The sequence below is a fragment of the Lactuca virosa genome, chromosome 7 (genome assembly GCF_052849685.1).
Source record: "Lactuca virosa cultivar CGN04683 chromosome 7, Lactuca_virosa_CGN04683_v6, whole genome shotgun sequence".
Taxonomy (NCBI): Eukaryota; Viridiplantae; Streptophyta; class Magnoliopsida; order Asterales; family Asteraceae; genus Lactuca; species Lactuca virosa.
Window position 1 is genome coordinate 106,781,271 of NC_136432.1, and position 12,436 is coordinate 106,793,706.

A 12,436-nucleotide genomic window follows, 5' to 3' on the forward strand; every position below is an offset into this window, starting at 1 on the left:
TCCAGTAGTTGTCCCATGCTATAGCACCTTATTATGTTTATTATGTTATAGTATCTTAGTATGTTCTTGTTATAATATCTTAGTATGTTCTCGTTATAGTATCATAGTATCTTCTCTTGTTATTGCATCTTACTAATCTCTAGTATTTAGCATGAACTGAAACCCCTTAACTATACCCCTTATAGTTTACTAGTATTTTACTTGAACTGTTATTGAAAAGACTCATTTTCTACCAAGTTATGCTTGTACTTTAAAAACGGAGTTTTGTTAAACTATAAAGTAACATAACTTTAAAAGAGTTTTTGAAGTGTTTTGATCACTTATAAAAGACATAAGCAATCTTTTGAAAGATGTTTATAACAAACAGCTACACAATTATCATTGTGTTCAACTTGTATCCCCCCCTTAAAGCATTTAAAAGAGTTTAAAAGATTCATTACGGGGTATGAACTCACCTGATGTGGGTGATTCAAACGAATACGCGCGTAAGGATGAGAAGTTCCATGAATGAACTCCCGAGACACAACGGGTCCTAAATGACATATAATGGCATATATGTGCATGTAATTAGTGTCTAAACACTAATTAAGAAGGGTAACACCCTTATAGACTAGGAAGCTCTAAGATTTAAGGGATACAATCACATATGATTGCATAACTAGGGTGTATGGCCACCCTATAGAGTTTACGGTCCAAAAGACATGACCATAAGTGTTTACTGTCAAGATGGTTTACGGTCCTATGTGTTCACGGTCCTATAGTTTACGGTCCTATGTGTTTATGGTCCAAGTGTTCACGATCTAATGACCTTACGGTCATATGAGTTTACAATCTAATGACCTTACAGTCATGGAGTTCACGGTCTAAGGAGGTCCAATCGTCAACTCATCAAATTTTTGCACAATCATCGTTTTCAAGGCTCTAATCAGGTGTTTTCAACTAGATAACAAGCTAAGTAGGGAGTACTTACGATATAGAGGCTTGAAATGGTGATTACGGTCCAAGAACACTAGTGTGTGTTCTTGGTGTTCTTGGTGAAATGAAGAACACTTGAAGATCTATCAAAATGAAGAGATTTCATGGATGAAATCATGTATAATCACTAGATATAGAAGGATATCCACTAACCAAGGGAAGAGATACTTACAATCTTGAAGATCTAAGAGAAAAGTCGGATGATACTTGACAGAGAATGAGTTCTAAGGCTTGAGAAGTGAAAAGAATGGTTGAAATGATCAACCATTATACATGTAGGGAGGTGTTTACGGTAACCATGACCGTAAGCTCTAAAGTCTTGACCGTAAACTCCTTTTTGAGGAGGTTTACGGTTGCTAGGTAGTCTAGAACTTCCAAACACTTATTCCTTAAGTGTACTAGGCTAAAACTCCTTAGAATGACCTTTAACAAGGCTAGAACTCATTAGAAATGAGTCTGACACTCAGTTGAGTTGACTGACTAAGCTTTCAAAGCAAAAAAAAATTTGGTTGTCACATGCAGCGACAAATGCTGTTAGTCAAGCCTCCACAGTGCTGCAACGGAGTTGTGCAGTTGTGTTAAGTTTCTGACGACTGTGGGCGGTGGCTGTGGAGTTATAACTGATAACTTCAGCTGTTTCTAGTTCTTGTGAATTGGTATGCTAGGTCAAAACTCAAAAGAAACTAACAAACTTCAACATTTCCCAAAATCCCAAAGAATCAACATATTTAAAAATAATCTAACATAGTCAATCTCAAAGAATCAACATATGTAACCAAACAAATAAAAAAAAACAACAAACCATACCAAGGACGATGGACTCACGAACTCCAAGTTGTTGGTGCTTGCGGCTAGATTAAAATCAGAGGAAAATGGAGGTTCTTGGTTATATTAGGGCTTGGGGGATTTTAGAAGAGAGTTAAAGCGTAGAGAATAAAACAAAAAGGTGTTGAATATTTTAAACAAAGTCAAGAGGGGCCTGACAAATCTTAAAGGGGCACCATTTCATAAAAAAAATAATAAAAAAAAAGAAAATAAAAAATTAACAGGTGTGGTCCACTTTCAAGTGGGGCCATACACCCCGCTAAGCAAAGCTTAGCTCTGCCACTGAATAGAGTACGGTTAAACAACCGTACTCTATCTCCACAACACTCCCACATATAATACACACTTTATTAGCTGTATTGCACTTTATTTAACAGTACTCTATTCCAAAATATTAGCCATCTTTTCCACAAATAAGTGAGAACTGTAATGGCCTTTTAGTTGCACAATTTTTGCATGCAACATATGAGATGTAAGATGGACTAACGCGTTGCTTACTAACCTTTACAATGAACTTCAAAATGATTCATAGAAGCACTGCTTACTAACCTTTACAATGAACTTCAAAATGTTTTATAGGAGCCTTCGGACCACCATTATTGGTTGAAATTTATTAAATACATTTGATAAAAAAGGGATGCCCTGAAACAATAATTAACTGATTATCATACCAAATATATATGAAATACTCAATCATAGTTATTGTTACACACGTCTTAAAAACAAATCAAGATTCTGAAGCTAAAAGTTGTTTTACACACCTGAAATGGTAAAACGCTAAAATGATGTCTGTTTCATCTAATTGCAAGGTCACACTCTTTATTTTATCATCTCAATATTGACCAAGTTTTAGGATTCCCTACAAAAAATGTTTAATTGTATCGATAAAAAGTTTTTATTAAAAAATGGGTAAACATACATTTAACCATTTTTTGTCATAGAGATGACATAATCATCATACCTCTTATAATGTTGTACCCTTTTGTCCCTTACATAAAACTTCAAAGCAGAACACAATACAATCTACACCACAAGGCTTTAAAAGTTAGACATCAACAAAATACCATTCATCGAATAATATTTGTCCGTTGTAACTGTTTAGCCTAAGACTTTGATTTGAATGGTGGAATATTGGTACTTACATGTTGTTGATGTTTGGGAGGGGACTATATGGTATTGAGATTTGTCTGAATCACCATTATCACCTGCACACTATATTCATGGCAAGAAACTCAAATTCAATCAAACAAAACGATAATACTATAATGATTAAAAGATGACTTCTAAGAAAGATTTCACAAGTTTTTTGTTGTAGGATTCCAAGTTCTTCTTATATTCCTTCTTCCTTTTGTCAGATTTGGCTACAAAAGGTGCCTTGTCCTACATTCACATCACCAAAAAAACAGGTAAATACTACATCAATTTTCTATATATTCTTATAAGTTTTGAGTCTAAATGCTAAAAGTTAAAATCTCTATTCAACAAACTTAGCGACAGATGTTATTCTATATGGTTATTCTTATTCTGCCTTTTATTGCACAATATGATTTTGCCTCAAAAACTAAACATATTGATGTAATGTAAGTGCTAGTTACAGAACCTGCCATTGACTTCCATTTTGCCACTCCAGCTTACCAACCTGATAATACACAAGTGAAATTCAAATCAAATGCTAAAAATTGAAAGCATAAACTCAACTCAATCTAGATATAGAATACGTGAAACAAAGCTTAATAAATTTCCATGCAAATAGAAAAAAGGAAGATAACTCAAAACATCAACAGATTTGTGTTCAGGGGAATCTTCTTTGAACTGCTTTCTAAAGTCCTCCCTTCATAACATTGGCCATAAAAATCGATGTTTTATGGTCTTGCATGACCAATGCAAGACTTGAGCTCAAATTAAGTCATTTATGAAGAAAAGGACGTCAAAACCTCAAACACGAGCTCAAGTCCTGACCTCTCTATGATCACATCGTGACACCCGGTTTACCCAAAAAACATGTCTTTGACTTCTTGATGTCGTAAACCGATCTGTTTTGGAAAGTGGGTGTTACACTACGATCACCTTCAGAACTTGATCTTCATGTCGATCCATTCTCTTGAGCTTCTGTTCAACGACTGCTAGAGAGCTTTGCAATTCATCAAAACTCATGAAGATTGTGTCTTTGGATTCTTTAATGGACACAACAACATAAGTAAACCCGACGTCTACAAAGCACGTGCTAACAAGGAAGTTACTTTTCTAAAAGTAAATTTACAAAAAATCCATAAACGTGAAGGATTTTGTAAAAAACAATGTAAATTTTTAGAGTGGCTTTGGTGTTGTTAGTCATAATAGTATATTAAATTGATTGCCGATGAAGTCCAGACGTTGCTTTCTTATATGAATGGTGTTGTCTTCTTATATATGATTTAACGATATGTATATAGGTTAATGTTTTGAGTCTCGTAGTACATAGAGACGTACGTGCATGTTAATCAAAAAAATGTAATTCGTTGAGTTAGGTTGGTCGGTGTTGTTCCTTATCGTAATTTGGTTTGTATTAATCACTCTTACTAAAAGTGTATTGTTCTAAATAAATTGAAATAATTTTAATTCTACTATACAGAGAAACCCACTAGAAATATGAAACATCAAATCGGCCTGCAACATATTGTTTTGAATCACTAGTACATAAGAGATTCGATAATGCGGTTATTATTATTTGTTGATGCGGTTTCTTAACCGCACCAATGATGCGGTTTGTAACCCGCATTAGAAAACGCGAAAAACCACCTTATAAAATATCTAACTAAAAATCGCAAATCGCACAAAAAAATTAGGAACCGCTCTATTAAATAATCGCACTGAAAAACACGACACCGCCCTATTAAATAATAGCACCGAAAAATATAAAACCGCCCTATTAAATAATAGGGCCAAAATATATAAAAACCATCCTAATAAAATACAACACCAAAACAAAAATGCACTATAAAAAATAAGATATCATTAATTAACAAATTCATCAATAAACAAAAACATACTATTAAACACAACTTCATTATACAAAAAACCAACAACTTCTAATTTACATTTTAGTTATAATAAAACACAAAACATTATAATTCTTACAAAGTTCTTTTCGGACTATCGTTCACCATGTCAATTAAACGAGGTACTATTTCTAAAACCATATCTTCAAGTTTAACGTCCGAAGCAAAACTCTTCTTTTTTTCAAAACTGCAACAAACAAACAAATTATATATATATATATATATATATATATATATATATATATATATATATATATATATATACTTACTTTATTTTTAAAATCATGTTGAATGGTCTCAACAAACTCATTCATATGTTTTATTACTATAAATCAACATTCCTATCCATCTTTTTGTTTGTAGCACTGCATTTAATTCACAATAACTATTTCAACCCATTTGAAATATATTGATAAAAACTAATAGAAAACATACCTTTACCGTTTCTCACTTATTAACTTGTCTTAGGAAAACATTATCAATTAAAGAAGCAAAGAGATAATCCTCCTTTTTCTTTTCCTTGTCCTTTTCATAAATTAAAGAATCAATAATATAATCGCTTTTGCTTTCAGAACATAGGATAAAAAACACCCAATGTCTACTGCAAAAATAAGAATTATTTAACAAGTAACCATATATGTGTAGTGTGTATAGGTATGTGAATGTATTATGGAAAGAAAAAAAAATACTTCTATAATTATGGAGCAAGAAAATATTGTTTGTCGTTATGATACGAAAATACTTCATTGATATGTTCAATGACGGGCAACATGTATATTTTAGTATCTAAGTTTGTAATGCAAAGCAGATCAAAAAAGCGCATTCGGAATTGGGTAACCTAAAAAAGGATATATATATATATATATATATATATATATATATATATATATATATTACACAATGTTAGTAAAATAATTATATCTAAAATGTTATTATACCATATTAAAAAAATAATAATAACTTACATCGCAAACCAATGAATAAGGCTATAATCAAGCCAATTTATTAAAAATAGTTGTAAGACCTCGATATATGCGATGCTAACTTGAACCCTGCGATGATACATCCCTTTGGGTGAAAAACTACTAAGGCATTTGCATTCCCAAAAAACACTGATACTTGAAAAGCAACAGTTACAATTTTAGGTATTTGTTGTTGTATATTGCTCAAGGCTATATACACAACTCAGGTTCTTCAATTGTATAGAATTCGGGTTTACGGTTTACGGTTTATTGTTTATGGATTTAAGTTGGAGTTTTGGGTTTACGGTTTAGGGTTTAAGGGTTTAGTATTAAGGTTTAGGGTTTAGGGTTTAGTGTTTATGGTTTAGTGTTTAGTGGTTAGGGTGTAAGGTTTACGGTTGAAGGTTTAGTGTTTAGGGTTTAGGGGTTACGGTTTACGATTTACGGTTTACTGTTTATGGATTTGAGTTGGAGTTTTGGGTTTAGAGTTTTAGGTTTAAGGGTTTATTGTTAGGGTTTAGGGTTTAGGGTTTAGTGTTTATGGTTTAGTGTTTAGTGGTTAGGGTGTAAGATTTAAGGTTGAAGGTTTAGTGTTTAGGGTTTAGGGGTTACAGTTTACGGTTTACTTTTTATGGAATTGAGTTGGAGTTTTGGGTTTAGGGTTTTGGGTTTAAGGGTTTAGTCTTAGGGTTTAAGGTTTAGTGTTTAGTGGTTAGGGTGTAAGGTTTAAGGTTCAAGGTTTAGTGTTTGGGGTTTAGGGGTTAGGGTTTACGGTTTACTATTTTTGGATTTAAGTTTGAGTTTTGGGTTTAGGGTTTTGGGTTTAAGGGTTTAGTGTTAGGGTTTAGGGTTTAGTCTTTAGTGGTTAGGGTGTAAGGTTTAAGGTTGAAGGTTTAGTGTTTAGGGTTTAGGGGTTACGGTTTACGATTTACGGTTTACTGTTTATGGATTTGAGTTGGAGTTTTGGGTTTAGGGTTTTGGGTTTAACGGTTTAGTGTTACCGTTTAGGGTTTAGGGTTTATGGTTTAGTGTTTAGTGGTTTAGGGGTTACGGTTTACGGTTTACTGTTTATGGATTTGAGTTGGATTTTTGGGTTTAGGGTTTTGGGTGTAAGGGTTTAGCGTTAGGTATTAGGGTTTAGGGTTTAGTGTTTATGGTTTAGTGTTTAGTAGTTAGGGTGTAAGGTTTAAGGTTCAAGGTTTAGTGTTTAGGGTTTAGGGGTTAGGAGTTATAGATTTGTTTTGGAATTTTTGTATGCTCTGGGTTTATAAGGTGGATATCTGACCCTTCTTGACCGTTGTGGTACAAAGAACTAGAATTCATCGTTAGTCTTCGATATATATTGGTAACACTATGTTTTCCCATCTTACCAATGGATACATTCCCAACAACACATAAGGAGAAGGAGTAGGTGGTATTCCATGACTTAGATAAGTGGATGTTTGGTTTTTTTGTTTTAACTATCTCCTTTGTGAATAGTGATGTAAGTCTATAAAGAACATGACTTAGCTATAACGATTTTTTTTCATTTATCAATAGATCGTACATTAATTGAATGTAAAAATTAAAAAATTATTACTTTTTTCTTTTTAAATTTAAAAATTTAGTTTTTCAAAAAAGAAAATAACAATACAAAACTATCTTCTCTAAAATACCCCTCAATCAAAAAATCAATCTGTGGGATCCATTAAAGAATATCCTCATCCGTAGATAAATAGAATCGAATGGTTGATAATCAATATGTTTTGATGTGTTTTTCGATTTTTTGATGCTATTTTAGTAGACGATTTTTAGATGCTTTTTTTAGGTGGTTAGTTTTTTTTATGCGTTTTTCATAGTTGTATTTTTGAGGCGGTTTCAGTATCTCTTAAGGCAGCTCTTCTTATCTCTTAATGATGTTTGGTTTATTTTTTAGGGCGATTTTGATGTAAAGTAGATTACCTAAATGTGCACTATTTTGTTAATAGAACAAGTAAAATCCTGATACATGATACATTAAATGAACCCTACAAGTGATCAAACACCACATGTAAAAGTCTTCCATGATACATTTAAATGTTATTTAATATTTTCACTTATAACAATTATACAAACATTGTCATTATCAAAAGATAAGCACAATATTGTTATTACTTTATCAATAGATAGTATTTGATACAAAAATCATGTAAAAACAATATTCAAAAATGAAAAAATGAAAAAAAAAATCAGTCATGCACTTAATTAACATATGTCCTTTCGATGTTAGATCGTACGAATGTTGTGTGTTCAATATTATCGTAATTATCGGGTTCAATACCAACCGAAAATGGTGGTAGATCATCAAAGTGTCTGTATTCTTCTTCGTCAACGACATTATCAACACCACGAATACGTCGTTTGCCTTGTAAGACGATGTGCTCTTTTTTCTGGCTCAGGTCTTTGATAAAGAAAACATGTGTGACAACTTTTGCGAGAACGAATGGCTCAGATACATAGCCATTAGTTGTAAGGTCGACACGTGTAAAACCATCTTTATCAACTTGAACACATGTACGGTTATTCACCCACTTACATTTGAACACAAGAATAACAAAGTCATATTAGTTCAACTCCCAAAAAAATTGTATATATAACACCATAATAATAATCTTTGACTATTCTTATCAAAGTATCATGATCCCGTCTGTCGAATTCGGTCGTTGATGCTATCATTGTAACTCCACTATTCTACATTGTACTTTTTTCATCTTGATCTTTGGTGTAAAACGTATAACCGGTAATGTCGTACCCTTGATAAGATTTAACTCTACAATCTGGCCCACGTCCCAACCTTTTCACGGTTTCATCAACATTAGTTTCTACTACCTTCTTTTCCAGCCACCTGGAAAACTCTTTGTTATGATTGTTTATGTACCACATTTGTTCCTTCCACGGGTATTTCGACTTTAACATGTCCATGTGTTCGTCAACGTAAGGAGTAAGACATTTCATGTGTTTTAGGACCACTAAATGTGCAACTTGTAACTCTTCATAAGTTGGCATGGTTATTTTGAAACCGATTCCTCCCTTACCTTCAAGTCGACTTAAATGACGAGTTTTAGGAACACCAACATTTTCGACATCTTTCATATAGCTTATAAAAAAAAATTAATATTATATATAATATATTATAAATTATTATAACTGTAATATATTATTAATAGGATTACCTTGGCAGAACTCAATCACCTCTTCAGAAGTATACCCTTCAACAATACTGCCCTCAGGCCGATTACGGTTTCTTATGTAACCTTTTAGGATACCCATGTATCTTTCAAAAGGGTACATGTACCGTAAGAATACAGGACCACAAGCCTTAATTTCTTGTACGATATAAGATATGCGGTGAACCATTATATCAAAAAATGAGGGTGGAAAGTACATCTCTAGTTCACAAAGTGTAACATAAACATCTTTTCCCATTGATCCAAATCTTCTACATCAATAAACTTTGAGTGAACGTTGTTAAAAAAACAAACAAAGCTTAGTGATAGAATGTCCGACAACATCTTGTAAAATTCCACGAATTGCGATAGGAATCATATGTGTCATCAAAACATGACAATCATGAGACTTCATTCCAAACAATTTACGGTCTTTCATCGACACAAATCTTTTAATGTTTGCAGAATAACTTGATAGGACCTTAATATCATGTAAACATTGACAAAACTTTATTTTTTTTCTTCTTTTGATGTAGTATAACAAGTAGGTGGGAGATAAACACCGTTAGCACTCTGTTCGAGGGAAAGATCTTCATGTATCCCCATCTCGGCCATGTCCTTTCGGACGTTAACCTCTCTAGTTTTATGCTTCATCTCTAATAATAAGCATATCAAGCTCTCACATACATTTTTTTTCTATATGCATAACATCTAGACAATGTCTAACATCCAAATGTCTCCAGTAAGGGAATTAAAAAAAATTGACTTTTTTTTTCCAAAGGGCATTTTTATCAACACAAAATCTTTTTTCCAACACAACATTTATACTTGCAACTCGTGAAAATGCATCAAATCGTTTCCTCGTCGTTTGGATCTCAATACTTCCGTCAAACGCAATAGTTTTCTTCCTAAAACTTTGACTCTTCTGAAGGAATCTTCGATGTCCCATGTATACAGTTTTTTTTGCAATTTGTTAACCATATCAAGCTTGTTTGATCTTCACAAACTGGACAAGCTTTCTTACCCTTTGTTTTGTATCCTGACAAGTTACCGTATACTAGAAAATCACTTATAGTACAAAAAATCATGGCCCGCAATTGAAAGTGTTGTTTCTTACAAGCATCATATACATCTACACCCGAACTCCGAAGAGTTTTTAAGTCATCAATCAAAGGAGACAAATACACATCAATATCGTTACAAGGTTGTCTCGTCCCCTGAACCAACAACGACATCATAATGTATTTCCGTTTCATGCATAACCACGGTGGAAGATTGTAAATGAATAAAAGAACTGGACACGTACTATGACGATTGCTTATGTTCCCTAAAGGATTGATCCCGTCTGAACTAAGCCCAAACCGTATGTTTCTCATCTCTTTTCCAAATTTAGGATATTTCTTATCAATATTTCTCCGCTGAGGTGAATCCGCACCATGTCTTGTTTTTCCGTCAATTACACGTTCTTCTGAATGCCAACAAAGTAACTTTGCTTGTTTTTCGTTTGAAAATAATTTTTTTACTCTTGGTATAATAGGGAGATACCACAACATTTTAGCCGGTGGTCCATTTTTTGTCACACCATCGTCAACTTCATCCGAATCTTTTTTCCATTTATACCTCGATGCACCGCAAAAAACACAATTATGTTTATTCTCGAACTCCTTTCTATACAATATACAATTATTTGGACATGCATATATTCTTTCAACTTCCAATCCCATCGGACACATTAGCTTTTTTGCTTGATATGTAGAAATGGGTAATTCATTATCTTCCGGAAAAATGTCATGCAAAACCTCTAATAGACTTGTGAAACTTTTATCACTCCATCCGTTTTTCGACTTTAAGTTAATCAACCTCAACACCACATATAGTTTCATAAATTTGGAACCGCTATATAACGGTGTTTCTACTTCTTCAAATAGGCGTTGTAACTTTTCTTGTTCAGCATCACCCATATTAGTCTCCATGTCATCAAACATTTCATTGAAATTGTCATTTGGGTCATTTGAATGGTGATCATCATCATCAACATATGAATCATTGTTGTATGTACTATTATTAATATTTAAATTGCTCGACGATGTGCTACAATCAAGAAATGTTTCTCCATGTCTTGACCAACAAGTGTAATTAGGCACAAAACCATACTCTGTTTCTCCAATACAATTAAACGTTTTAAAGTTTTTACAAAGGTTACAAGGACAAGAAATCGATTCATTTCCTTTATTCACACGATTTGCTTCGGCAACCCTAATAAAAGTTCGAACACCCTCTATATAAAGTTCAGGAAAACGTGAAGCTTTGTGCATCCAATAATCACGATTTATCTAAAAATTAAAATAAACAAACAAATAATGTAATATATCGATTTTCAACAAACAGGTTATGTAAATTTTAACATGTTAACAATCTATAAAAATCAATTTAAAAAATAACAATTAAACAATCATTTAATAAATAAACAGGTAGAATAAAATCAAAAGAAGATGAAAATTAAATTTACCTTTAATGAAGATAACTAGACAATTTAATGAGGCTATTTTGAGTTTTTGAGCATTTACATTGCAAAGGGAATCTACACGAAGAAGAAGAACGTTCGCATTTACAAACAGAAACCCTCAAAGGATATACTGATATAGCTAGCTTTTAATTGATGCGTTTTTCAGAATATCGCACCAAAAAATCGAAATTTAATGATGCGGTTTATAAATAAAAGACACCAAAAAATCGTAATTTAATGGTGCGTTTTCAACAAGTAGCATCAAGAAAACGTTTTTAATGCTATCTTTCTTGAACCGCATTAATAAATCTATTGAATGATACTTTTTAGTGTTCTTTTAATGCAGTTTTCGTATTTTTGATGCAGGCATTTAATGAAGTGGTTTTTACATACAACCGCCTCAAATAAACAAATGGATGGAAGTTAACCTTTGATTCTTCTTCTTCGCTCCAATGAATTGTGTTCATCTACAACTCTCAAGTCCAAAACCGTGACTAAGTTTTAAGAATGTCCGCTTCAGATTCAATGAATTAAATCAACTACAATGGGATTTCATAATGAGAACATAATTTTTCAAAGGAAAAAATTAAATTTTTTTATCCTTAAATAAATGTCATAGAATAGGCTTTGTTATAAATTACTTTTTTTAAATATGCTATATTCAACTTTATAGTGTTTAATATATCGTAGAAAAACATAATAAGGTACGTTGAAGAAAAATACATGATAATGTAACAATCGCATAGTGTTGTACACATTTTGATTGCCCTAAGTTTTTTACGGCATCATAAACGAAGGGGTTCATGCTATAACAAAAAATAGCGATCTTGAAAAATGAATACTAAATCAGACCATGGGATCAATAACCCACGTAAACCTGCATCAAGGCTTACATGGAAAGTTAATCCTGGAACACTAGCAATTTTTTTAATATATATGTCAGAT

At 32.7% G+C, this 12,436-nt stretch overlaps 1 protein-coding gene across 1 annotated transcript; it reads right to left on the reverse strand.

Annotated features, from left to right (window-relative positions):
• Positions 1-2,649: 2,649 nt before the first annotated feature.
• Positions 2,650-11,792, reverse strand: LOC145127030 (uncharacterized). Its single transcript, XM_079062283.1, has 12 exons — positions 11,712-11,792; positions 11,399-11,401; positions 9,901-11,318; positions 8,992-9,257; positions 8,521-8,904; positions 8,056-8,321; positions 3,868-4,044; positions 3,401-3,439; positions 3,100-3,180; positions 2,911-3,012; positions 2,762-2,823; positions 2,650-2,659 (listed from the first exon to the last, which is right to left on the reverse strand). Exons 1-12 carry the CDS (start codon positions 11,790-11,792, stop codon positions 2,650-2,652), a joined length of 2,889 nt encoding a protein of 962 aa, XP_078918409.1.
• Between the last annotated feature and the right edge of the window lie 644 nt (positions 11,793-12,436).